General features: G+C 39.3%; 1 protein-coding gene across 6 annotated transcripts in view; it reads right to left on the bottom strand.

Annotated features, from left to right (window-relative positions):
* Window positions 1–3299: 3299 nt before the first annotated feature.
* The window catches only part of HEATR5B (HEAT repeat containing 5B), a 62003-nt gene continuing 37499 nt past the window's right edge, over window positions 3300–27803 (bottom strand). For 5 of the 6 annotated variants that reach the window (XM_052805387.1, XM_052805386.1, XM_052805388.1 and 2 more), the window contains exons 25-36: window positions 26961–27142; window positions 25788–25856; window positions 23396–23575; window positions 21852–22089; window positions 20970–21230; window positions 19864–19991; window positions 19534–19678; window positions 14238–14507; window positions 11768–11992; window positions 9095–9246; window positions 5869–6082; window positions 3300–4255 (exon numbers count right to left, since the gene is read on the bottom strand). In XM_052805387.1, coding sequence (XP_052661347.1) covers window positions 3951–4255; window positions 5869–6082; window positions 9095–9246; window positions 11768–11992; window positions 14238–14507; window positions 19534–19678; window positions 19864–19991; window positions 20970–21230; window positions 21852–22089; window positions 23396–23575; window positions 25788–25856; window positions 26961–27142 — 2369 coding nt within the window. In that variant the 3' untranslated portion in view covers window positions 3300–3950. Of the gene's footprint in view, window positions 4256–5868; window positions 6083–9094; window positions 9247–11767; window positions 11993–14237; window positions 14508–19533; window positions 19679–19863; window positions 19992–20969; window positions 21231–21851; window positions 22090–23395; window positions 23576–25787; window positions 25857–26960; window positions 27143–27803 lie in introns of those variants that run through there. The other variant, XM_052805391.1, reaches the window with a different exon arrangement.

The raw sequence follows: 27803 nt of genomic DNA, 5'->3' as shown, positions 1-27803 counted from the left end.
CCCTCCTCCGCGAGCCGCCGCCCGCACCCAGCCGCGTCCCGGCAGCAGCAACAACCTGGGCGCGTCCCGCCTGCCGTCACCGCCTGACAGCCGCCCCCGCCGGCTGCTACGGCGGCCCGACAGGGACAATTCCAGAGAGCGATTCGCCCCGGCCCCTCTCGCGGCATTCTGGGAAATATAGTTCCGCCGAGTGGCGGGGCGCCTGGCGAAGGGAGAGGCGGGAAGATGTCCCCGATCGCCTTTTTCTCCCCCACGCTGCCATTACGTCGAGGAATGACGTTACAGCGAGTGAGCCTCATCCCCGTGACGTGCCATGCTGGGGTAGAGACTGGCAGTCCGTGGCAGGCGGCAGCTGGCAACGCACCCGCGGGCCCGGTCGGCTGGGCGGGGGTGAGGGAGACCGCGGGGGGCCGCCCCGCCAAGCCGCGGCAGGAGGGGCAGGGCAGCTCAGCAGCGGCGGGAGCACGGATTAATGGTCATCTCCACCTCAGATCGGTATTTAAATGGCTTTGTCACACTCGCAGCCCACCCTGGGGACATAAAAAGGGCAGACTTAGGTCGAGCCCTGCCTTTTCACCCCCGGTTTTTTCTGTTTCGGCCCTGTTCTGAGCAGTGCTCGGTGTTGAAGCACCAAAAACAGTAAATCCAGCCCAGGGCCCCAGCGGTTTCTTGAAAATCTTTAGAAATGCTGTAAAGGGGAACGAAACAACATTGTTCAGGAATTACCATGCTGCCTTTTCCACGAGGAGAGGGAAAACAAGATACTTTGACACTGACAGCAAAGCCCTGGGCTGAGGGCACAAGCTGTCAGCAGCACTGCTCTCCCCTACCTCTCCCAAAGACACAAAGACAAAGTTAGGCTTGCTTTCCATGCTACTTACTTAGTAACACCAGAGCCTTGCTGAAGACAGACAAGCGCTCCACTACAGCAGGCTTTACAGTACGGCTGAGTACTAGCAGTGCGTGGAAGATGGCGCATGGCCACTGAGGCTGCTGCGGTAGGGTTGGTGCAGGTGCTGACAACGGGCCCCGCTGCCCCTCACCTCGCCCTGGGCACACCCGGAGCACCCCGCTGCTTACTCAAGCAGAGCTTCCTGTTTCCTTCTGGCTGTTCCGAAACTGCAGTCGCCTGCTTCATAACCCTGCCCTCAGAGATTAGAGCTGTGGCTGGTGGACAGCCTTTTTGTGCTTTTAAAGAGGGAAAGACAACTAAGGAAGCTTACAGAGAGCATCAGAGAGCAGAGGGGAACAGGAGCGAAAGCACAGAAGAGGGAACGCGCTCTGGGGGACCTCAGCAGGGACCCGGGGTAGAACAACAAGGCTCACCCAGAAAGGAAGGAAACGGCAGAGAGAGGAAAGACATGAAGGGGAAATGGAGCAAACGAGCTTCATAAAAAAGCACATTAAAAAGGCCACTGACAAAGACGAAAAGGAGGGTGACAAAGAACAATAAGCATTACGGGCATTTCAAGTTATTTCATTTTTTTTAATCAAATGAAGTTTGATGCCAAAATATTACGTAAAACCACATGGTTATACCTTTAGTATCAGGAGCATGCAGAGAAGCAAACAAGGACTAAACTGGGGAAGGATGTATACAAATGAAAGTTGTGCATGTTGTATACAGTCACGCAGTACAAAGAAAAACCTCTCCCTTCTCTATCCCTCTACATCTATCCAGTGCCATTTTCCCTTCCGCTAACTTTTTTCTATTCTTCTACTGACTTCTTAGTTATGCTTGATTGCTACACTTCCCTCCCCCCCTCCCTTTTTCTGAGTTTTCAGACATCATGTAAACTAGAGTCTAACCAAAACATAAAAGTGCTGAGATAAAAATTAAGGTAAATAAAACCTAATTACAGACAAAAATTTTCTAACAAACATTGAAGTCATTAATTACTAGACTATGGGGGGGGGGGAGGTGGTGTGGTCTAAAACCAGTTATAAAGTTGTTTTCTTAGTTTTACTTGCAAAATTTTGTGTTCAATTTTGTACTGAAAGAGTTTCCTTAATACTCTCTCTCAAATGCTAAAACAGGTTCAGAACTTCTTCAAAGCAATATAGCTTTGTAATGCTGGAAACCCATATTAGAAAGTGATAATATTTTAATCAATTTAATTCCCACTAGACATACAAAGATGAAAAAAGTAGTGAAATTACTTTCCTCCTCATGTAGGGCATATTGTTTTTCCTTTTGCATGCATCTTTACTCCTGTAGGACAATGGAACAAGACTTGGAAGTTATCATCTTTACGAAAAAAATATTTGAAAGATTAGAGTATGTACCACTTGTGTCCTCACTTTAGTACTAAAATATTGACTATGAAATAAAAGCTTTTCTGATTTTATGTTAAATATTTTGCATACACCAAATACAATAGGGCACAAGAGCATTGTCTTGTCCTCCATTTTGCATAGGTACTTAAAGAGTTATATAAGGTCTTGTGGGAAAAGAGAGACTAGAGGCAAGTGACTATGCAAAAATAATGATCTACAAATATTTCAACCAACTACTAATCATATTCAATTCTATCTACTATCCCTTTGTTATATTTGGGTTGAAGTAGAAGTTTCTGAAATATGCAGTTTTTACAGAGTATCCAGAAAAACATCAGAGATGAAACTCAACAGGCCTAGCCAAGGCTTCTAGTTATGTGGCTTCTCTCTATAAAGCAAAATGTATAGAAAGATCCCTATAGAAGCCCATAAATTCAACAGCAGTGTCAAAAAATTCATGTCAGTCAGTCTTGTATACACAAGAAAATACATAGTTCTGCACTTCTGCCAACGGGAGGAGTGAGGTCCAGCAGCAGACATTGGGAGTCACTGGCTCTGCGCTGTAAGGTTAGCACAGCACTTAAGCTCTAAGCTCCAAAATCTGCAGATCAGACTTACTCAGATGTGAGAGGAGCTATGTGCTTTTCAAGAAAGAAAAGCCTGGTAGGGAAAGGAAAAACTGGAGGAGCCTGTCTCTCACTTGTGTTCTGCTCCCTTAGTCAGTACAGGTGCAAAGCACTCAAGTAATTCGGCTCTCCAAACTTTATCAAGGACTACAGATAAGATATACCCACTGAGACTAAAATCTTGCAGGAAGTTTAAATACATAGGAGTCTGGACAAAGAGCAGAGCACTGAATCATCATATTCAGCCAGCATCTGGCAGAATAGGAAGACTCCTAACACACAGTGCCTTACAAGGGCCAAAATCTACACCTACACAAATACAGACAGCAGGCAGCTCTCTTTATAAACTCAATTTCCAATGCATTCTTTAAAATTTATCTTAGAAGAGATAGGGGATTAGATTCTTTGCATCCTTTATTAATTTTCAAGCATGGAAACGGATCTGAAAGAAATATACACCACATAAATAAGGACAACTTATTAAGACAGCATGCTTGATCGTTCACCTTGAGAAAGGCTGAAAATTTTCAATTGTTTTTTTCATGCAAGCTGAAATGATCTACAATGTCTGACAATCCCCTTCCCTACTTTGTTTTTAAAAGGAAAAAGTGCATACTTCTACACATGAAATTCCCCATGGTACATGGTAAGTACTTGGTAATACTTTCCCTTCTTCCCTCCATCCCCACTGTGTTGGTTGTGTTGACACAATGGTACGATAACAATCACCAGATTTCAAAAAGCAGTCAAAGGTTTGGGGTAGCTTTTAAAAATAAATAAAACTATTTAGTCAGATAGAGAATAGGGGTTTTTTGGTGGATAATTTATAACACAAATTCATAAATATGATCACATTCAATTTCCTAAAAATCTATACAAGTAACACCACTTCCCTTGTAATGCATGGATTTCAAGTAATTACACAAAGCTCTATTAGACAGCCTTTCACATACAAATTACACAAAATTACAGACATATATGCAGTAACACAACGGGGGTAATGTAATGCTTCTGGCTACTTAATGGTCCAAAAATAATAAAAGTAATTCAAAAAAAGCTAGTTTTCAGTTTAATTGTTGGGGTGGAATGTACTGTGGGTGGTGGTTGCCTAGCAGCTGCTTTTGCTTTGCTGGCCTGACTTGCTCGGACTGCAGTTTCTAGACGCGTTTTTAATTCAGGAGCAGCTCCCATTACTGTCTTGAAAGCATGTGGGTAAAGTGGACCAATGTGCATTAGATTCTGAAGTGCAAATTCATGAAGATCCTTAGATGCTGTAGATGCAGAAGCAAAGGCATTTTCATTCAGTAAATAGGAAATCAGAGTGGGAACGAGAAGGGCAAGCAACTGTACTCCTAAAAGTGAAAATAAAAAAAAAGTAATTTAATAACCATATCAGAGAATAAAACAAAAGAAAATTAATTTTATCAGTTACTAGACTGATAGAAGTAATTTTGTTTTCAGTATTGACAATAAACACTGTAATTAAAAAATGAACAAATAAAAACCCAACTGATATGTAGATGGTTTCCTGTCCTTTGGTCACTCAAATCTTTCTTACCAGGACTGTGTTTCAGACTTGTACTGTTGTTCATCACAGTTATTTTGTTCCTGACACTTCTTTAAAGATGCCTTTGCACCATCTGATTGCAGATGATTGATAAAAGATCGTAAGACGTAGACTGCCTATCATATTAAAGGATTCCAAGAGCACTTTTCAGGCAGACAGAAATATTATTCAATTGAATTTGAATATCAGCCTCTGCAGTGAGCATAACAGAACCACTATTACTATGCAAGTGTTCACAAAAAGGTTAGGGACAGTTATCTGCTATCCTACTCCATTCTGGAAGATTCCAATCCAAAAACTAGCACCACAGCTATACTTGGGCTAGCACAGCCTAACAAGGCCACAGCTCCAAATGGTGCAGGGATCAAAAGGGTTTATCTTTAGAACAAAAAGGCAGCTGAACTTAAGCAATAGGCCTATTTTTTTTATGTAGCAAGGATACAAGTATGCCTTTGAAATGTGTAACATGTTAATTGTAAAATTTAAGCTCAAAGAACTTAAACATTAATGGTAACTCATGTATCGAAAATTTTGTAGGGTATCAGAGTATTAATGATTTTCCCCTAAAGGTTTTGACTAAATTCATGCTTATGGGGTGATTGTCTCCAGCCAGCATTAGCAAAAATCAGATGGTTTGTTTCCTCATTCGCTTCAGTTACTCTCTCATTTTACATGCGTTTCAAACAACTGTGCCAGAAGTAGAATGGGGCTCAAGAAAACATACATTTAGTGTTTGGTCATTAATGAAGAGAAATACCAACAGGGAGTATGTTGGGAGGAAAAAAAAAAACAAACCCATACTAAAACAACAGTAATATTTTTACAAGGAACTTCATCAGCATTTAAAGCCCAATGCCTGCTGAACAAGTCTTTAGAAAACGCATTGTTCAGTTAGAGAATAACTGAATTTAAAGATTAACTATAAATACTGTATTCTATCTACTGAAGCAAACAGAAGGCTCCATCTACAATCAAGATATTCTGACCAGTACAATTCAATTTCCTGGGCTTTTTAGATAAACTTTGTTGAGCTGGTAGAAGCAACCTGATAAAAGTGATGAGTCTGCTAAAATAAATAAAAGTTAACAAGGGGAAAAAGTAAATATAAACGGTGTTAACTACTCATTTCCAAACAGAAGAAAACTTCTCTCATTACTGCAGTTCATGTTTAGAATTTTTTTTCCTGCAATCACCACAAATGCAAAGGCTACAGCACATCATAGTGTATGTGCTATGCAAGTCCATGTATGTAAGAGTTCTAGTACTGGAATTACAAAAGCATGTTGCACAGACATGGTCTATTCGTGACTATGTCATCAAGTTCCTAACTGCAAGATTTCTACTGTTCAATATTCTATTTTAGCATTACACGTTTCTCTAGAAAAACTAAATACTTACTATTCTGCTCCTCACCAAGGGCAACCAACGTTTCAAGGACTTTAATTCCTTCCTGGACTGCTAACAGCTCCAGGTTGTTGTTTGGGCGGCTCCTTTCCACAGCTTTCAACTTCTCAACCATGATAGGGGCCAATGAATGAATATATGGAGTTGACAGGGCACGATTGGTGTGTTGGAACACAGAAAGCAGAAGCTGGTAACACTTGGCTTGAACCTAATCAAATCAAGATAAATACATTGTCCTGAAAGTTATTTGTTAACTCAGGGAATTCTAATAAACTCTGTTATCTATGTATGTGAGAGACATGTGATGCCAAAAAAAAAAAAAAGATGACTAAAGGGGAAGGAAACATACTGAATAAGAGGAAAGCAGCAACACAGCCCATCTGCTAAAACAATATTAGCCCAGTTTTCAATAAAAGGAAGGCCAGTTAGAAAGAATGTGCAGGTACTAAGTAGCAGTAACAATATGAACTCAGTGAAAATAAAGGAATAGTTAATGTCATACAAGTCAGTCACACAGGTCCACAGAGAACTACATCTTTAAGTCTCAGAACCACCAGCACTAATAGTACGTGTATCTGCAAAATCATGAAATGCTATTCCAGTCTCAGAAGAGTAAAACAGCCCATAAAAATGACTCAGATCAAAGTGATCTTATTGCTCTAACATGAGCCGAGACTATAGCCAAAAGTGGCAGGCCTGTCCATCCTTCCTTCTCATTCTCCATCTTGTGCTGGTAGTAGCATAGGAGTATACATGCAGCCATACAGTGAGCTGGATCACAGAACCCTCTCCTTGTCTTCTGCTATTTTCTTTTTCCCTCCTCCCTCTTTTCTCTGGAAAGCAGGGATTTTTTAAGTCAACATGTGGGAAAATGACTCACTGATGATCTTGTTTAGATGAACTTCTGAATGCATTTTATTTGGGTGTACAAAGATCTTCCTCCAAAATCCCACACAAGTAACCCAGAACTTTTGAAAAGGTAAAGCCCCACAACAAATACGAGGATAAAACATTGCACATGGTTTCAAACTGCACTCAAGTCTGAACAGGATGAGTTACTAAGCACATGCTGAACAGAAACATTCTAGAGGAAGTATTATTGAACACAATGATCTGTGAGGAGATCCGGGGATGACTGGAAACAGATATATAAATAAAAGTATTGAATAAAAATGATAGATAATAAAAACTAATTGTAAGAAAATACAAGTTATGCAGCTCAGGTCACTGTTAATTCATTAGTATACAGCTGCAAGTTTTCTATACAATTAGATTTTTAAGGCCTGAAGTAATAATACTTCTTCTAATACCATCTGTATGCTTTCTAACAGAGCTCCACGGAAGAACATTTTCTCCTAATGCCTTACTCAGCATCATCTTTGACCTGTTTCAACAATCATTCCTCTCTCTCTCCATACCACTCCAAATAATTCCCTTCCCTTCCCTTTCTGTCTACATTCTTTAAACTTTACTCCTTATTAGCTGTTAAGACTATCTGCCTTCAAAATAAGGAGTACAAGTCTCTTTTCTTACATGCACACATAATTCAAATAAGAGTTTTACAACTGCATCTGACAGAAGCTTGGATGAAATTCTTCTTTTAATCCATCTATATAATATAAAACTTTTGACTATTCCACATTCACAGGAGTCTACGAAAACTCCAGTGAGGTAAAAATCAGGGCTTCTTCAAAGCGTGCAAGGCACACTCTCATGTAAAACTTACCTTACCCATTATCAAAGGGTGTCTTAACTAAGTTCCCTTGTTGGGGCAAAATGAAATTGAGCTCACCAGCCTTCTGGTTATTACTATACACAACATCTAACAATTCAGACTTTTGCAGGTGGTAATAATTTCAAAAATACTCCTATCTTTCTTATGAGGCAGCGGTATTTCTTTAGAAGAGTTTTTTCCATAATCGGTTCAATGCTTTTCGTACAATCAGTATAATGCTTTTACTACAAACAGGTGTCTAGTTACTGACCCCAACAATGAGTGTTTTGTATTTAAAAAACTATAACAAACACACAAATATTACAGAGTATATGTTCTGCACATCAACAAGGACAGTGGACACAATCTGGCTGCTGTGAAAGCATTCTCTTATGAATTACAAAAATAGTGCTAAGTTCAGCTCACTGACGGCTTTCCAGCAGGGTGGTGGGCAAAGATGTACTTCTCTCACTGTTATGTGTTTATATGGAGCTGAGAGAGAGCATGACATAAAAGTTTCTGCTTAATATGACTGCCATTTCCATTCACACACTAAAATTTTAAGTAGCTTTCCACCCAAAGTCAGACTTCAGAACCAACTGAATTTTATGTCCACGCTGGAAAACACCAGCCCTGCTGCAGAGAAGAATTATGAGTCTAAACAGGATTTTAAATGCCTCACTGTGACCCTAAACACATCAGCATTTTTTGTGTGTTTTTCTTCTCAGGAATCTCTGCAATGCTTGCTTGTGGAAACTCTATAGATTTTTCTTTTTAGCTTCCACATGCAGATTTGTATACCCACTCAAACAAACTGATATGTATGTGGCTGGAACAGTTAAGCTTAACTATACAGTGCATTTAGCCTGTTCGAACAAAGTCAGTCTACAACTTTTTAGTTTCCCTCTTTAGTGAGAAAATAATTTAGAAGGTAATTCTAAAGATAAAGACAAACCAAAAGGGCAAAAGTGAAATCAGGAGACAGATGACTCATAATCTACAGATATTCCAATGGTGACCACAAAATTATATTTTTGCACTCAAACTAAGTTTTGTATGAACATATAAAATAAGCACAGGTTTTGCACAAACAAATATAAAATTCATCAGAAATGCGGGCTGTAATTTTATCTACAGAAAAAGTGGTTTAGTTTGTATTATAAAAGATCAGCATTAATGTAGAAATGTCACCACTCTATAGTAACCAACCTTTTCATTTACTAAAATTTCACATATCAAAGATTCTTTTCCTTTTAAAAAGCTGCAAGTCAAGAACCTGACACAAGGCTGTGAACACACATTACCTAGAAGCACTTAGTTTGGGTTGTTTTGCTCACTAAAGAGTTTCTATAATGCACTGTTGAAAATTCTAGTTATTTTGACAAGCGGTATCTGTCTCTGAAGTAAAGGCATCACACAAAGCATTCAAGAAGTATGGTAAATATATCACAATTAGTTTGTTTTTCTCAGCTATATATCATTCACATTCCTATAACATAATCTTACCCAAGGATCGCAGGAATTTAATGCACTTTTAAATCTGTTCATACATCCATTTTGTAAAGACTGCACTCCAATTATTTCAGTGCTTGCTGACCAAAGGAAGAGAGCAATAGCTGTAAGTACGCTTACTTCATCAAGAATAGGCTTAGAGGCTTCTGAAAAACAAAACCAAACATGCTGTTAGCTTACTCCAAAAAGGGTTTAGAATTTATTTAGCAAAAGCCAGTGAACACAGACAAACTCAGAGAGGAAATAAACGTACTTGAAATTATTTGCAACTGCATAAAAATATGCATCTACTTATTACAGAATCACTTGATCGTTATTGACTGTGACTGACAAAAAGCTGAGCAACTCTATTCTAATACTTGTTTTAATAAAGCAAGTCAAACTTTCTGAAGCTTAAATATCAAGGAAAAAACATCACCCACACTTTCTCTGACCAAGTCATATTGTTTGTTTTCAGTATGTAAACAAAAGAGGAAAAATATATTTTTTAGATCCTTTCCCCATTAAAAATATACCTCACTTTTTTTTTTGTCCTCTTCAGCTGATACAGCAGAGTAAGAAACTGATATCCAGCATGGCAACAACTTTTACTTAACATGAGGTTTCACATAACAGACTAGCTGATGTGACAGCTACCTGTCACCAATAAGAACAGTCCTACTTTAACCTTTCCTGCTTTTCAAATAGTCTGTATTTGCCATGGTCATCCTCTTTTTTCCTTGCACAAGCTCTGTCTTCATGGATCTCATTCATGAATTTACATCAACAGGAAAAAAAGAATTATATTTATATATAGTTATTATAATATATATACTGTTCTGCTGATTTTGTTGTCCAGATTGGTTCTGCTCTCCCTTGAGAGGCACAAAAAACCAGCAGATACATAGGCAGCAAAACCAGCGTAACTGCCCTTTACAGGTGTCAGCTAGTTCACCCGATTGGCTTAGCCATGGTGTGAAACCTCACTTCAAAAAAACTACTCCAAGCATTTTAAGTGACAAATTTAGGAAAAAAAAGAAAAAAAATTTAGATTTGTTTAAATTTTATGGAATTATAAGACTTGAAATTGTGTGCAGTAGACCTTGCTTAGATTCTTGTGTGTGTGATGTGTCCCACTCCACAGAAGACTGGAAAACATACACTCTTGCAAAGAACCAGGAAAGATTTCTGAAGCCTGCAAAAAAGCCCAAAGCCAGTAACGTTTCTGGAGAGAGGGACTGGGAAATCTTTACAGTAACAAAAGGCTGGAAGACAAGAGCTGATGTGACAAATCAAATTAGAAGTTTGACTTGGTTAACACAAATCTACTGATCCTTCCCCTTCAGACATTTTCAGGATCATTTGCAATTACCTACTTGCTCACTATCTCTCACATGAGTAACTCCATTCGAGCCTCTCTTCAGTCTCTATAAATGGCTCCTTGGGGATGTAATGGGATGTTTTTGGCTGAACTACCATTATGCAAATGACAAATCTTTGTGTCTCTCTTTTGCTAACTACGCAGCTGAGACCATACATCATCTTTGCTTTTCGATGGGCAAGGCAAAGTACAAATGTGAACCAAGAGAAGTAGTCTGCAGTTCTCTAAAGAGACATGGTAGACATCCTGCTGGTGGGTAACAGATTTTTTTGGCAGCAGGATTTTTTCTCTTCACTGAAAGCTTGTAACGGTACTGTGAATATCCTACTCCAGTATGAACCTTGCCACAATTATCCCTTACCGTCTTCACACTCATTCACTTTAACAGTCACTATCATAAAGACCATATGAATCGTGTCAGCGGACACTTAAAAGACACAGATTGCCATTTTTCTTGAGGTTTAATTCAAGGTGTTGAGTCCACATACAGTACTGAACAATTAGCTTCAGTAAAGAGATCAGTTCCCCTACAAACAGTTTTGGCAACTAAAATCTCCTTTCCTTTAAGCTAGCAGGTATTCTGTGGAAAGAGGAAAGGAGGGGTGGAAATGATAGGCCTTGCCAACGTGTCTAGAGTTGCCAGTAGTCAGAGAAATTGAGGCACAGTCCAGGAAGTGAAATGAATGCAGCTTGGAACTCCTTTAGATTTTACTTGTGAGACATTCAGCAGACATCAGAAAGACCGATCAATATCACAAGGTAGATTTCCAAGTTCCAGAAACAAGTCACTAGCTGAAACTATGAAGACTAGTAAGGTCAGCCTGAGGAAAAGAGCTAGAAATAACAGAGCATGAAATAATCGCATCATAATGGGATTCAAAATGGAAGAGGAAAGTCTGAAGTAGTACAGAAAAATACCCTAGAGAAAGGAGGTGAGAGATGTGGGGCTGCAAGATGAGTTGCAAAAGGCAAAATTTCTAACAGGAAGTTATCATCAATATTGTCAAAGAAAACAGACCAACAAGGACAAATCTGGGATGGGAACTCCTGAGATGTAACTGTATTTTCTTAAAGCCAATGCTGTGCTCGTCTTCAACACAATCTATTAAGTAACTCTGATTAGTTATGCTCTGTGCACTCAAGACTTTCTCCCATTTCAATTTTACAAGCAAATCATCACCACCTTTAATCTCCAACCTTCAGACACGAAGCCTATTAAATTATAGGCAGATACAATACTTGCCTTTTTGTTACAGCAAAACCCAGTTCACTTTAATTTAACACTTCTGCACTGGGAAACCACTTACCAGGTTGAGAGTATTCCAAGATAGATGCCAGGGTGCTGCGGATAAGACCTGTCCACTGTTTCTGAGTTTCATCAGTCTTGACTGTTGGAAGGGTAACAATAGTTTTTATCCCTTGAAGGGCTGCACTGACTGGAGGTGGGACCTGATTATCTGCTGATTTTACTGCTGTTTCTTTCAATACTCTTGTAATAAGAAATAGGATAGTGGGTAAGATTGTCATACATCCTAAAAAAAAAAAAAGACAAAATAGAATTTCTGAAGTTAATTCCAACAAGTGTGGTAGATAACCTCTTTAGCTTTCCCAGTATGGATATATATGGCTAGGAGACAAAGGAGACACCAAGATAAATTGCAATTCAGGTAACAAGTGATACATGCCATTCAATATTTTATCATCAAATTCATTCATCAGTACTACTGAAGTGTATCGTAACACAACTCATACAAGCCAACACTTAAAATGTTCCTGTCAATTCAAGAATGATGATTCAGTTATTAAAGTTTTGCCCTACATGGGATGTATCATATTGAACACCTCCAGATTGTTAAATATCTTAAAACAGGATCTGCATATTGCTAGGGTCCTATAAAGTAAACAACAACAAGAAGAAGTCTGGAAGCAGGTATCCAAACCAAGTCATGGCACTTTCCAAGGAAGCTGGTGTGTGGTGTAAGCCCCAGAAGCAAGTAAGGAGGTTATCTGGGTGTCTCACATCCTGGGCAAAAGCTGTAGCCATCTGGCTACTCTACAAAGGAGACAAAACTATCCTCCTCCTACTGCACTGCTTTTCTGAAGAAATCAACGCCTATATATGTTTTGTGCAGCAAGCCCTGCAGATGCAAGTTAGGCATACTCAAGAAATATTTGTCAGGTAACACATAACCTGACTTTAGACACATGGGAACTTTATTAGAAGGAGTTTCAATAACACATGTAGACCTTAAGACCCTGTAGGACTAAAAGAAGGGTGCTATAGGGTTTAGGCATGTAATAGCAATCTACAGCTCACTTCAGACTGTCAAGTCTCTTTCCGTATCTTTTCTATGCCTCATGTTCCCACATCTGTGGAAACACAAATCCCGCCATTTCCTTACTTCTGGGAATGCTGTGAGGATGAATACACTAAGTAGAATAATTACGACTGGAAGGCACTGCTGGAGGTCATCTAGTTCTACCCCCTTTTTCAAAGCAGCAGTTCCTCTAGATCAGATCGCCCAGGATCTTGTCCAATGGAGTCTGCAAGATGCTCATGTTTTAAAGAAAGAGGAGGAAATATAAAAAACCCTCTCAATCACAGAAAGTGATGAATTCTCTTTGTTCACAGTTTCCGTTACATGCAATGGCAATGGCTCAATTAACACAAACATTTGTGCACGTACTGTCCCCCTCTCTCTACAGCTATCAGCTGGCTACATTTTCTGGATGAGGAAAAAACCCAACTCTAGCAGTCCCTGTAGACTAACAATAGTTTCTGAGATACTTTCGCTGGCCACTTGCCAGTTGCTGGGATTCATGCCTTCACTCCAGGCAACACAGTAGTAGTACTGTTACCCTTTTTGCCCCCCCCCCCCCCCCCCAAAAAAAAAGGGGAGAAAAGAACAAGAACCAGGGATCAAAACCAGTGCAGGACTCCAGATCAGCTCAAAATCTACTATTTTTTTAAAGAACTGTAATACACAAATTGTCTGTTTGAAGACTTTATCCAAGTATGTTATTTAGCATGCATCTCATTAAAGGACCCGCCTGCATCTCATTAAACGACCAACCTCCAAAATGTCTTATCTACATCAGTGTGTGAAACTTCCCAGAGATCCATGAGACAACTCTTAAGCAATTTGTTCTCTGAAAGGCAAAACTCAAAGAGCACAGCTTCCCATGCAGTTGTGTCCTTTACCCCTGAATTCCACTGACTGCAATTACCCTAGTTTACACATATCCTTTGTGACAGTCTCACTGGGCAGAAGAAAGCTCCATTTAGTCTGGAGTCACATTTGGGATGACTGACAGCCAACGGCTGCAAAACCAAGAGTACCACAGCTGAATTGTGCTGTTTTTTCCTCAGTAGGATTCTCTTTTCATCCAGCTGCTGCTTTTCATGAGCGTCTCAGGAATTTAATTATCTCCAAGATGTCTATGCTCTTTTACAATATGATTAAAATTGGCCAAAAGGTTTCAAAATCATGAAAAAAGGAACAGAAAAAAACCAACAATAAAATCATGGTGATAATATAGCTCATTTCCTCAGCAAACTTGCAGCACACATGCAAATTTAAAATCAAATAATTTCCTTTACATTGCTTGCTGGAAAAACCTGAATTTTTAATTTATTTTAGAACCTAAACATACTTTTCAATAGATGACCCTTAAAGTATCCCATAAAAATATATTTACAGTTTGGTTTTAGCATCATATGATCACTACGCTTCCCCTACAGTAACCACTTACACATATTTTATTACAATAACTCACCTGCTGGGGAACACAGAGAAGGCAGGTCAGACAGTATAGTAACAGTGGCAGCCACAAGACGAGCACTTTCCTCAGAAAGGTGGGATTTGGCAGCAATGTGACTTGGAGAATCTGACACTTTTGAACTCAGATGGGGCATGTGCCGTACTAGGATAAACATGAGCAATTCCATGGCTGCAAAGACTAGAGATTTTCCAGGCACAAGACCACCACTCTCACCCCCTTCTCCTAAAGCAAGAGGATTTTCTTTCTCTTCAATATCATCTTCATCTGAAAAAAGGAAAGAAACATCTGAGGAGACAGTTAAGAAAGGTCCCCTACCAAAGACTGCATGAAACACTCAAAAAACCCCCAACTTAAAAATCAAGAAGAACAAGTTCTTTCACAGTAAGATATGACAAACATGACTCATGTCAAACTAAATGTTTTAGCTGGAATGACTTAAAGGGGTTTAAAATGCTTTAGAAGTACTGTGATTACAACAACACTTACTAAAATCCAACCAGAGCTAGAAAAAAAAGTAGTAATACTTACACAAAATAAAAATACTGTAATTATTTTGCTTCTTTTAAAACTGATTGTAAAATTAACAGCAATGACTACGAAATAAATAGCATAACAATATTTTTTAATTTAATGGCTATTAATTAAATGTTCCAACCTGACAAAAAACTTATTTCAGCCTAAATTGATTATGAAATAAGAGAACAGAAAAGCATTGTAGGATTCTATGTCTGAGTTCATGATTTCAGTGCATTCAGTTCAAAAAGTCTCTCTTTTGAATGGCAGCTTGGCCAGCTGCAGTCTTTCCTTCTCTCATTAAACAGCAACAGAGATTCAGTAAGTCAAAGCTGGCCTGAACTACCCCTATGGAGCTCCTATGAATTTAAATGATTGCTAGTGTTATCACATTCACTGATTTGAAAAATGCAACTTACTGGGCCTACAGTAAACAATTCCATTAATTCATATGAAGGAACAGAGCTTGCATTTTTAGCTGTGCTGGTTCCTCAAGTTCCAGCAAAATCCTCTCTCTGTTTTTATGTGGAAAACGGGCAAAAGCTAACAGGTTGGTTTTTTTCTCAGCAGTATATTGTGCCAGACTAAGATGGTAGTTTTCCTTAGTAAGAGAATATTCTTTGAGTTTTACTTTACTTCTTTCAGGTAAAAAAAACCATGGCAGACTTAACCTAACCAAACATCAATGAACTATTTGCCAGGTTGCCATTTGGAAACTAATTTACCTGGCAAAGATGGAAACAGTACAACCAATGCAAGATTTTTGAAGAAATGGTAAAGGGATGATTGAAAAGGAAGATGCTCTATTAAAAAGAAGAGGTTACTGAAAGTACCTCAGAAAGTAGCTTTCAGAGTGATGCTAATACCGTTATCAAGGATATTCTTACATAAAGTAGAAATAAACTAACAGAATATACTGATGAAAAGCCTAAGCAAAACATCATGTTGCAACCAGCTGTCAGTTAGACTTAAATCACCAAACTCCATTCAAGCACAACAGTCCAACCAGTTATTCTCCTACTTTTCAGTCCACGTATCTCCAATTTGACAATGATACTATGGGGTACTGGGTCAAAAGCCTTGCAAAAGTCAAGGTAAACAATACCCATGACTCCTTCATCCAAAGCCAGTTATTTCATCACAGAGGGCAATTAGGCATTATTTGTCCTTGGTAAGTCTGTGCTCACTTTTCAAATCGCATTCTTCAACTTCACGTACTCAGAAGTCCTTTCCAAGGGAATTTACTCCAAAATCTTTCAAACACACACAGGAGGCTTACTGGCACATAGTATCACAAAACCTGCCTCATGTCTTTACTTATTGGAAATTAGACATAGCATCTACTTTTTGCCATTGATTGGAAAGCTTCCTTGAGCACCACAGCTTTTCAAAGATGACTGCAGCAGCATGTCATCAGCCAGCTCCCTCAGATGCATCCCATCCAGTCCCAGGGTATGTCCAGCTTTTACCTAAGCAGTCCCTAACCTGATGCTCATCTACTGTAGGTAGCAATTCTCTCCCCTAAACTTGCTCACTAGACACAGAGACACAGGAGGACTAAGCAAAGAAGATAATAGTGCCCCCGTTTTTCCCCCAACGTGTTTTGTCATTAGATCACCCAATCCATTCAGCAGCAGGTCCAAATCTCCTTGGTCTTTTTGCTGCCAACTTATCTATGAAAGCCCTTCTTGTCACATTTGACTTTCACCACCAGTCTCAGCTCCAGCCAAATTGTGGCTTTCCTAATTCCACTCCTCCGTATCTGAGCAGAAATCTTCAGGAGTCTTCCTGGGCAGTTTGCCCCCACTTCCACCATCCATACACTTCCTTGTCACACTTGAGCTCGGTCAGAAGTTCCTGCTCAGCCAAGTCAGCCTCCTGCCATGCCTGTTTGGCATCCTGCACTTTTGGATGAGCTATTTTTTGTCACCAAAGATGAACCATCTCTTTCCTTTGCCCTTCTAGGAAGCTGACCACAAGATCTCATCTGCAAGCTCCCTGCACAAGCCCAAGTCTGTTAAGTCAGGCCAAAGCTTTTGCTCTGCTACTTGTTTTCTTCATTTCCCTCAGGATCATGAACTCCACTACCTCATGGCTGCTACGGCCACAGCTACCATTAACCTTCTGTATTGGTTTTGTGTGGCAAGGTTTTGGTAGCGGGTGGGGTTACAGGGGTGGCTTCTGTAAGAAGCTGCTGGAAGCTTCCCCTGTGTTCGACAGAGCCCATACCAGCCGGCTCTAAGACAGACCCGCCGCCGGCCAAGGCCGAGCCAATCAGCGATAGTGGTAACGCCTCTGTGATAACATTTTTAAGAAGGAAAAAAAGTTGGGACGGCGGTATTCGGCAGCCGGAGAGAGGAGTGAGAACATGCAAGAGAAACAACCCTGCGGACACCAAGGTCAGTGAAGAAGGAGGGGGAGGAGATGCTCCAGGCGCCGGAGCAGAGATTCCCCTGCAGCCCGTGGGGAAGACCATGGTGAGGCAGGCTGTCCCCCTGCAGTCCATGGAGGTCCACGGTGGAGCAGATATCCACCTGCAGCCCGTGGAGGACCCCACGCCGGAGCAGGTGGGTTCCCGAAGGAGGCTGTGACCCCGTGGGAACCCCGCGCTGGAGCAGGCTCCTGGCAGGACCTGCGGATCTGTGGAGAGAGGAGCCCACGGAGCAGGTTTTCTGGCAGGACTTGTGACCCCGTGGGGGGCTCACGCTGGAGCAGTCTGTGCCTGAAGGACTGCACACCGTGGAAAGGACCCATGCTGGAGCAGTTCGTGAAGAACTGCAGCCCGTGGGAAGGACCCATGTTGGAGAAGTTCGTGGAGGACTGTCTCCCGTGGGTGGGACCCCACGCTGGAGCAGGGGAAGAGTGTGATGAGTCCTCCCCCTGAGGAGGATGAAGCGGCAGAAAATAACGTGTGATGAACTGACCGTAAACCCCATCCCTGTCCCCCTGTGCCGCTGGGGGGGTGGTAGAGAATCCGGGAGTGAAGTTGTGCCCGGGAAGAAGGGAGGGGTGGAGGGAAGGTGTTCTGAGATTTGGTTTTATTTCTCATTACCCTACTCCGGTTGATTTGTAATAAATCAAGTTAATTTTTCCCCAAACTGAGTCTGTTTTGCCCGTGACGGTAATTGGTGAGTGATCTCTCCTATCCTTATCTCGACCCACAAGCTCTTTGTTATATTTTCTCTCCCCTGTCCAGTTGAGAAGGAGGGGGAGTGATAGAACAGCTCTGGTGGGCACCTGGCATCCAGCCAGGGTTAACCCATCACACCTTCATAACCATTTCTTCCATATTAGTGAGGAGCAGATCCACTGAGCACCTCCCTTATTTGGACTGTCCAGCATCCAGACTGAAAAAAACCTGTGCCTCATACGCTTCTGAAAGCTTCAGATTGTTAGCATCCTGCAGCGTTGCCCTTCCAGCACGTGTCTGGATGGTGAAAGTCTCCCATGAGACTCCCACAGCTCATGATTGGAAGGCTTCTTCCAGTTGGTTTAATATGGCTTCACCCACCTCCTCTTCTTGATTAGGCAGTCTGTGGCAAACAAGAAGAGAGTTCCTGACTGCTATCACCCTTCACTTCCCCTTAGAGGTATCAGTTCTGACCTGTCAAAGAGGGACGGGTGGCCCAGATACCTACCCTGACAGCTTGTTCCTCTTCACCTCTTGCCAGATCTCTATAGTGTTCTCCAACTGGATGTCTGGAGATAAAGCCTTTTGTTGCTGGAAGTCACAACCTTGCAGCCTCCACCTTTGTGCAAGTCTCATCCTCCAGGGCTGTATTCCAGCATAGCCTATGGCTGTCCCTCCTTGTGACACATGGGGCTTGGGCTTCTGCACCTGCAGGATCTCTGGGAAGAACACGTCATTCTTCCATTTGCCTTTCCTGACACTACACAGTCTGCTCACCTTCACATGCATTTCCTTCAGATCTCACAGGTGAGACCAATGTCACTTCCAGCCCTGGCTGCACAGACAAGTACCTGGAGGACAGTCACATCAGGGCTTTCATCTGAATTTCAAGCCAGGTCATTAGACCTCTGATGCACCAGAGGTGATTGTTCCTCAGTCAGCAGACTGCCTCTTGCTGTATGTCACTGCCATCATTATGCTGACTCTAGCAGTCTTGTACAGTCTTAAGCAGCACTTCTAGGCTGGGTGAGCATGCCTTTCCATGCCAACAGCCTTGCTCCTGTTTGCACACCCTGTTCCCAGAGCTCCTGGATGCTGACACACCCTGAACATCAGTGAAGTAAGAACCCAGACACAAGTCTGCTCCACTTCCTGGCAAGTTCTCCTGGGCAGGCAACTTTTGACACCGGTTCCAGTAGCAGCTCACTCACCTCATGAATTCCAGTTGTGCCAGGGACACACCACAAGAGCCTACATTGGGGGCTGAACCATTAAACTTCAGAAAAAAGGTAACTGAAGTGCTAATGAGGCAGTCAATAGAGAAAAATTAATGAAACTGAGCAAGGTATTAGTAAGACCTTAAGTAGTGTGCTGGGTATAATTTTCATCATTCATATTTGAGAAAAATCAATGAAAACCATAACATGAAAAGAATAACCACTAGAATGATCAGAGGAAGAAAAACTGTATCTTAGAAGAGTTAAGAAATCAGCAAGTCAGATTATGAATACATCAAAAGTATCTGTGGAATACACAGCATTTTCCTCCTCAGTGTAACCATACTCTAATGTATTTGAGTTCCTTTCCCGATATGAAAACCTGTTGCTTATTTACTCTGCAAAGCAAGCCGTGTTTTCAAAATCTTACTTAGGGTGTTCCTTTTTTCCTGCAAATAATCTTGAGCTGCTCTTACTATCTGCTGGACAACTCCTGTAACCAGCAGCTGCACTGAAGGAGGATCCCAGGTCAGGAGGAGTCGGTGAAGCACACTCAAGAGTTCAACACCAAGGAGCTACAGTAAAACAAAACACATATAAAAAAATTAGTTAGGACTTAACAATTCCTAATTGTTATATCACTTGCTTATGATGAGGAAATACTTTTCTCACACAAAAATAATTACAGCTTTTGTAATCATCGCTGATGAAAGACCAACACCTAGAAAAAGCTGATTGTTACAACATGCTCATACAGTACCTGATCCTCTGCAATATGGATCCTGGCACAAGGGGAATCCAATAAAGTATGAAGTGCTTGTAAACAAGATGTAACATGCTCAACAGGCTCTTCAGGTCGTGGGGAACACAGAAACTGTATACTAACACCTGAAAAGAGCAATAATTAAAAAGAATGTTCACATCATCATAAAACCAAGTTTTCTTTTTTTTTAATTTATTTGTAAGTATAGCAGATTCTTAACAACTTTAGAAAGATACACGTTTTTCTCAATTCTTCTTCCTTTAAAGGAAAAGAAAGTTCATGTATTAGAAACAGAGTTGTATTCGCTTTCTCTTCCGCATCATGTCTTCCCCAAAATTTGGCAGGAAAAATATTAAACAGTGACAGCAAGCAACTTACGATTACTGAATGGAAATCCACACTTTGTTCTAAAGATCTGTAAATCAGAATTCTGAATCCTTCAATTGTAAACTGAGTTTTATTTAATTTAACTCTTAAATTTAAAGATAACTGAGATGAAGTTAAGCCTCAGAAATTATCCAATATTCATATTATACACATGGCACTTAATTCTGGTTTTAAATATCTATATATCTCAGCAAACTGTTGACATTCCTCAGAATAAGCAATCACATCCACCTCTTAAAGCTGTTAGATAACAACAAAGGGAAACAGTGAGTGCTACTCTCAGATGAAAAACTGATGCAAAAGCTACTCCATGACAAATATCCATCTCTACTGAACTGGGTTTTTATGAGGGTGTGTATTTCAATTAACTTTACAGCTTTTGTGTCTTTGAAGCATAATATTTTGTTTCATCTGAATTATATTACAGTGTAGAACAGTTCCTACTCATTTTATTCAATTACATAAATAAACTAGATATACAACTTGTCTATAAAAATCACAATAATCACACCGACAAATAATCTGTCAAAGCTATGAAGAACACAGAAGGCAGAGAGATATGGAGAGGAGTCGTCAGAGGTACTTTGAAACATTACTGTCCAGACATGTGATGCATTTTAGACTTCCCAGATTTCAAGTCAAAGTATCTTTTCTTATTCCCATACCATTTCATACCATAATGTGCTGCTACTGAACTCTAAACTTATAACTCTTACCCAAAATTAAGTGCATTCGGTCTTTGTTTATCTCCGGCAAAGATTTAGCAGTAGGTGGAGTTCCAGGTGTCTGGTTTAACATCATGGCTGTAGCACGTTTCTGTGAATTGGGCATTGCTGCAGCACTCTCTTCTGTTGACTCTGAAGCATTAAATCCTGTACTGTTTAGCCAAAGTGCTACTGCATGTAGTATGGGAGCCCAGGAGTTTCGGTAATGCAGTCTAGCTGTATCAATTGTTTCTGGAGTGTAAAATGCTCCCCCTGTTAAATTAGCAAAGCAAAGGTAAATTCTGAAATTCTCTGCAAGTAATAGACAAAAAGCACATACTCTGTACATGTTTGATAATGTACATATTCAGACTGTTAGTGACAGTGCATTCCAATTCTCCTTGTGAAGGAGCAACATTAGTACCTCTCATAAGACAGTGCAATGGCCACAGTGGAACAGTAAGCAGAGAGCAAGAAAGGCAGGCAAGGTCATCAGGTCTTGCAGCATTTTTCATATAGAAGATGCATTCTTAACTCAGTAAAATATTATAAGACAGTATCTGCTCTGATCTCAAGGGCTAATCTCAAGATGTTTTTCTTACAGTAAACATCTCTTTGCATTTGATATCAAAGTATTAGAGGTGTAGAAGTATTCTTAATTCTACAAAGACATGGTTTTAATCATCTCTGTGATTCAGATAAATAATATCTTCATTGCAGATTGAAGGAAAAAAGCACACGCAAACTTCAAACATACATTCTTATTACACATAGGCAGAAATTTATCACTTGCATAAAAAACATGCCTGCCAAATAATTTACAGAATTTTGAAGTCTCAGCTAAGGGTTTCTTTCTGTTTTTCACAACACCACAAAAGAAATTCCAGTGCTTACCATCTGGTGGAAGCTGGGTAGCAAATTCAGCTGGTAAAGTCAAAAGAGCATAATCTTTCAGTGCAGCTAACCAGAGACGGCTAAGTGCAGGCAGTTCAGGTTGTACAAGTGTTATCAAACTGTCTGGTGGCAACTCATCTACAGTACCAAAATCATCCTCATCCTCCTCTGTGCTCTTTAAAACACGCTTTGGTTTGGTCTCTGCTTCTTTCTTAATTTTCATGGCAACAACGTACACCTAGAAGAAAACCAGATACGAAAGTACATGCTGTGAGATCCTAAAAAGAAAAAAACACAGCAGTCTTTCCCATGTGAAAGTAACAGACTCCCTACACAGATGACTCACTGGAAAATGACTGGGAAAGAGAGTATTGCAATACAATTACGTTTTATTTAAATATTTTTTCTTTTATTTCTACCAGTACATAACACTCAGGGGCATAAATGGCACTTTCCTGAAACAATCTAACTACACACTTTTTTCTAAAAACCGTCAATTACTGCTGCTCTACACAGACATATTGATTTGAATAACTGATTTAATTAGATCAATGCATGCTTATTGCAAAGGTTTCTTCAACCTACATTAAGAACTACTAGATAAATTAGAGTAATTGCCACTTTTGGGGAGCAGATTAGGCATCAAAGACATGAAAATGGCTTTAAATGTGTTACATGAATACAAGAACATTTATAGGTTTATCTTTGATAGATGCTATGAAAGAATAAAAGGATTTTCAAAAACATAGATAAATATGGGAATAAGCAGAAATATCAGAAAAATACAGTAAAAATAAGCATTTTTAGAAAAGAAATAGAAGTAAGTGTCTTCACACAACAGATGCTCCATATCAAAGCTGAAAATTACAGTATGGGGTGATTAACATTACACAGCTGAAATGTTAATACTTTCCTTTGTAATTTCAAAAGTAACTTCCAAGAAAATTTAATGAAAAGAAAAACCAAACCTTTAAGTACTACACTAACAGAAACCAAAATACCATTTGTGTAATTATATGTAGAGCTCTACAGCATGCAAGTAACATTTTGGGAAGCAAGGCAATGTAAGTAGTGCTAACTGTTTTTTGTAAATAGCTGGAAGATTTCTCATATTCCAGCCATTCCCCAACTGTATCTACATTAAGCCTGTAATTTATTACAAACACTTCGATAAACTCCTAGTTAATTAACTGCAATATTTTCTCAGAATGTATTTTAAAGTTGTTTGGGTTTTGGTTTTTTAAGTTTAAGAGCAAAGATGGAAGGAAAATCAAAATCCGAGAGGGTATGAGTGTATACTTTAATACAGAAAAGTGCAGTAAAACAAAGAACAATCAAGCCTCACTATAAAAATAGATTGACAGAATGGCAGAAAAAGGAACAGAGAAAGATAGAGATATGAAAGCCTCACAGTAGTGGAATTGCAACAGGTAAGAAGGAGGGCAGGTGCAAGGCTCACTGGCTGAACAGCCAGTGAGGTGTAAGACTGCTATTACACTGCAAAATCTTTTCAAACTTTTAAAGATTTAATGGTCAATGTTTACCTCAGCCCATGCTTTCAGAACTGCAAGTTTTTCCATAGTAGTTGCACTCTCTCGGTAAAGCTGGCTAGAAGATCCCTTTCCTGCTTGCACTTTATCCAGGGAAGAGACAAGAAGATTGTGAACTCGGCGGAGATCATTCAGGTCACTTACAACGCCACTTCCTATCCAAGCACTACATACCTAGACAACAAAGTTTAGAGTCATTCTAAACTAGCAAAAAACCCAACAACCTTATAAATGAAAAACACTCCAGCCCTCTAAGAAAACAGAACCCAAAACAACCACCACAAAAAACTTAGCAGCTCTTTTCCTGCTTAATATAAAAATTCTGAGGTTTTTCTTATTTTCTCCCTACCCCTGATAACAGAATTACTTAGGTGAGTGGTTACAAAGGCCGTATTTGCAAAGTATATTAAAATGGACCTTAGCAGACACATGGAAAATATTTAAAATAGTTTTTTAATCCTCCATAAATAAGTAATAATTTTTTTATTCTGTTCCCAAGTGTCTGGTCAAATCATTCAGGTAATGGGGTCACTGCATTTACTGTGAAGAATATATTGGACAGCAATCAATAAAAGTACACCTTTAAAACCCCACACCTCTCAAATTATGTATCAAGGCTCTATACTAATGAGAAGCTTTCAAGATCGTTAATGTCAAGAAAACACCTAGAAATGAGTGAAATAAAAATCTTTAAGCAACTGGACTCTGATCTGGAACCAATAGTTCTAAATGTAGAACAATCAATTGGAGACATGGTGGACAGACAGTTGGGTGTCTGCCCACTTTTCATTTGAATTAAATGGACCCAAACAGGTACTTAAAATACAAACATTATACAGATCAGCTATTCCTGTCTAGTGCTATACATTGGCATTCATCCTCTGAAACACATTCACGCCCAGACATAACTCAGGCTATAAAAGAATTCTGGTGCAGCTGCTTTTCTACAAATAGGGACAAATTCTTTCAGAAGAGCTGCTTTGATTCTGGTGGCGATTCTACCACAATAAGGAACAGAAGCAAAAAAAACCCCACAGAACTCAAGCGATTCAGGTTTTACAAACTCTTTTTTCATGGCATTTTTGTACTATCTCCAATTTATTTATTTTGCTTTTGGAGAACCAGATCCATGAAAAACTTTGGGGAAATGCCTCTCATGATCTGGAATGATGAATATATTTAAAGTAAACACAAACAAAAAAAGCATCCCGAAGGTGCACAGGACAAGGCTGCTGAAAATCTGTCACAAATCCGTAATTCATTCACAGTAGGACTAAGACCAGCTTCGCTCCTGCTGCTGGGCAAATCAGCTGTTTCAGTAATGACATAAAACTATAACAACATCAAACTCATTCAGTGCAGCTCATCTCTGTCCATGTAACTTCTAGAGAGAGTTAAATATCCAAACCTCATCTCTAACCATTTGGTCCTGTAAGTGCACACATCCACTTTGAAACTGGTTGAATAAGGAAGATTTTGACAAGTTATAAGGAATGTTACATGTTTTCACACAAAATGCCTCTTCATCCAGCTTTAAATGCACAGAAATGTTCTGTGAGATAAGATGAGCATATTCTTTCCTATGTATAGATACCAAATTATGCCATATTTGATCTATCCTTACAAGTTTTGCTGGAAATTAAGAGTATAAAACACCACCACAAAATCACAGTCCTGTTGGACCAAGATTTACTAAACAAAACTCACATACACAAAGTTATTGTTTTAAAACTGATGTTTGCATAGCTAATTAAACTGCTGATTTAAACTACAGTAGTAATTTAGCTGTGTAAACCACATACCAGATACTACTACAGCTATGTTGCTGATAGCTGTTTTAAACTACAGTAGCACAAGATCACACACAAGAAAAAACACACACACACACAAAAAAAAAATCTTTCACTGAATTTTCACTGAGAGGTTGTTACTATGACTGTAATGAGAATGCTCAGATCTTTTAAAATCTAAAATAGAGTATTAATCAGAATGGAAGTTTAGTGTTTAAAGGTAAGTTATCAGTAATCTGAATATTTGGTCAGACTGAAAGGCATCTCAATAAATATATTACTATTGGTCTCATTAAGCAAGGGTTTTTTTCTCTTTTTTTTTTTTTTTCTTTTAGCAACAAATGCAGAATTGACATAATTACTGACATAATTAGTTTCAGAAAGACTAAGTATTTCCTGACATAGCTCCCTAAAAGGACTTCTGCACTTCTGAGGAACAAAATATGTTACTAGGAGACTAAAAGATGTTGCAAAAACATCACGGCTTAGGTTTACAAAATTTTCCAGCCATTTGCTACCACTTCTCTTCTGCACCCTTCTTCCAAAGAGAAGGAAAATCAGTTTGTCTTATACTATCTGAACATTTTCCTCTGTACCTGGCAGGCCTTTGCAGTTATATCAGATGGTGTATCTTGGGAAAAAGCTGGCCTCAGAGCAGCTCCAACCTGTTGACAGGAAGAAAAATTAAAAAAAATCAACTAAAACAACAGTGACACAACATTCTTCATCTCACCTGTTTAAGGCTCAATCACATATACAAAACAAGCAAAACAAGATTGCCAATTTTGGCATTATAGTTACACCCCAAACTTATCCTTGCTGTCTAGCAGACATTTGCAATAGTATTCTTTAAACAACAACAAAGTCCTAAACCAGTTTTCTCCTGCTTGCCCATTGCGTTTTTAAGCCTCAACTACCTTTGTCAAATATGTGGTATTATCTTCCTTCTGTTAATGGATATTCTTTTACTCATTAAAGTATTACAGGTGCAATTTACACTAAAGCTCAAGAAGCCAATGACTTTTTGATGTCCAAAGGAATAATGATGTGAAATCAAATGTTTATGGTTGGATTTGCATCAAGTTCCCAAAATGACAAATACTAACAAAAAAACCTTTCAGGCAGTTGTTATAAGGCAGCATTTTTCTGAAACAAAAGGAATGGAGTCAAAGAGACAAAAGCAATGGTTACAGCACCACAGAAGGAAAAAGAAAAAAGCAGGAAGTGAAAAGGATGAAAGCCTGCCTTTAAAAAGTATTTGCAGAGACCTTGAAGACACAGTGAAGACAAAAGAGGTGAAAGAGTTAAGCTATGCAACAAAATAAAGCAATAATACCCCAAAATAAATCTTCAACTGCCCACTTCCCATTTCTGTACTTTTGTAGCTTTCATTTAAACAGAAGTATATTCATTAATTACCAAGAAAACAGATTTATTAGATTCAGTCCAGAACTGAATCAGTGTTATTTTCCAATTCCTAATTCCAAAAATGAAATGCCACTCTTGCCAAAATTAAATGTAACTTGTAATATTTGGCTTTGAAGAATCAATAGCTACTGAATTTTTACTTAAGTCAGCTACTAAATTACAATAAACAGGAAGAAATACAAAAATAAATTTTGAAGAGGTAAATAAAAGTGTCTCTTCAGTACATTTTCACATACAAAAATCTCTTCACATGTATTCTGAAGTTATAAAATGTTCTCAAAGTTAATACTAGCATATTGGCATAAATATACAATTTCCTGAATTTATAAAGGAGATCTCACATTAGCCTGATACTGCTCCAGTATCACATGGCCTGGAAACTCTGGCTCAGGAACCAATGCAAATTTCTTGATAATGTCTTCAAGAGCTTGAAGACCTGCCATTCGTAACTGGTTGCTGTGATCAGTTGCAGCCATGAATGCCATTCGAATAAGGTCAGAGAGATGGAGTACTAAGAAGTCATCTTAGAACAAAACAGAAAGAACTATTTAGTGACTTAAAAGATAGCAAACATGATGGATATTTGTAACATTTTCCTCACTGACATGTACAAATTTTACCTAGTCTTTTTCAAAGGTCCACATTTAGGGTATGGAGTAAGGCAGGAAAGAATGTAACCTATTTTTCTTTCTTTTTTTTCCCCACCCCTTAAAGTGATACAAGGGCTTCTATTCCTCAGACAACCTTAAAAATTAAGCACAAATTTGAAACAAAATTAAATATATGATATACAGAAGTTGCATTGAATAGAGTATGTAAATGGCTGAATAGCTTAGAAGAGAACATTTAGTAAAGCTAATTTTAGTAATATTCCCCCCCCCCCAACCTACAGAAAATCTTCAAGTCAATTCCTGTTTGAGTCCTATGCTTAGAGTGACCCCTGCTGATACAGGAAAACCTCATCAAGTTTAAACACCAAAAAACTGACTGCCTCTAGTTCTGCTCCCAAAAGCCACATCCAAGGCTGTAAGCGAGCAGCAGACAACATGCAGAAAAGAACAATATCTAACTCAGTAACATTTCTGAAAGGATTCTTCTTCTCTATTTATTCATTTTATTTCTTTCCTTACTCTCAATATAAAATTACCAGATGTCGTACAACTAATATGAAAATAAATTATTTA

Source organism: Harpia harpyja, chromosome 13 (assembly GCF_026419915.1).
Source record: "Harpia harpyja isolate bHarHar1 chromosome 13, bHarHar1 primary haplotype, whole genome shotgun sequence".
NCBI lineage: Eukaryota > Metazoa > Chordata > Aves > Accipitriformes > Accipitridae > Harpia > Harpia harpyja.
Note: the sequence above shows the minus strand (reverse complement) of the source record. Positions and strands in the feature narration are given on the sequence as shown.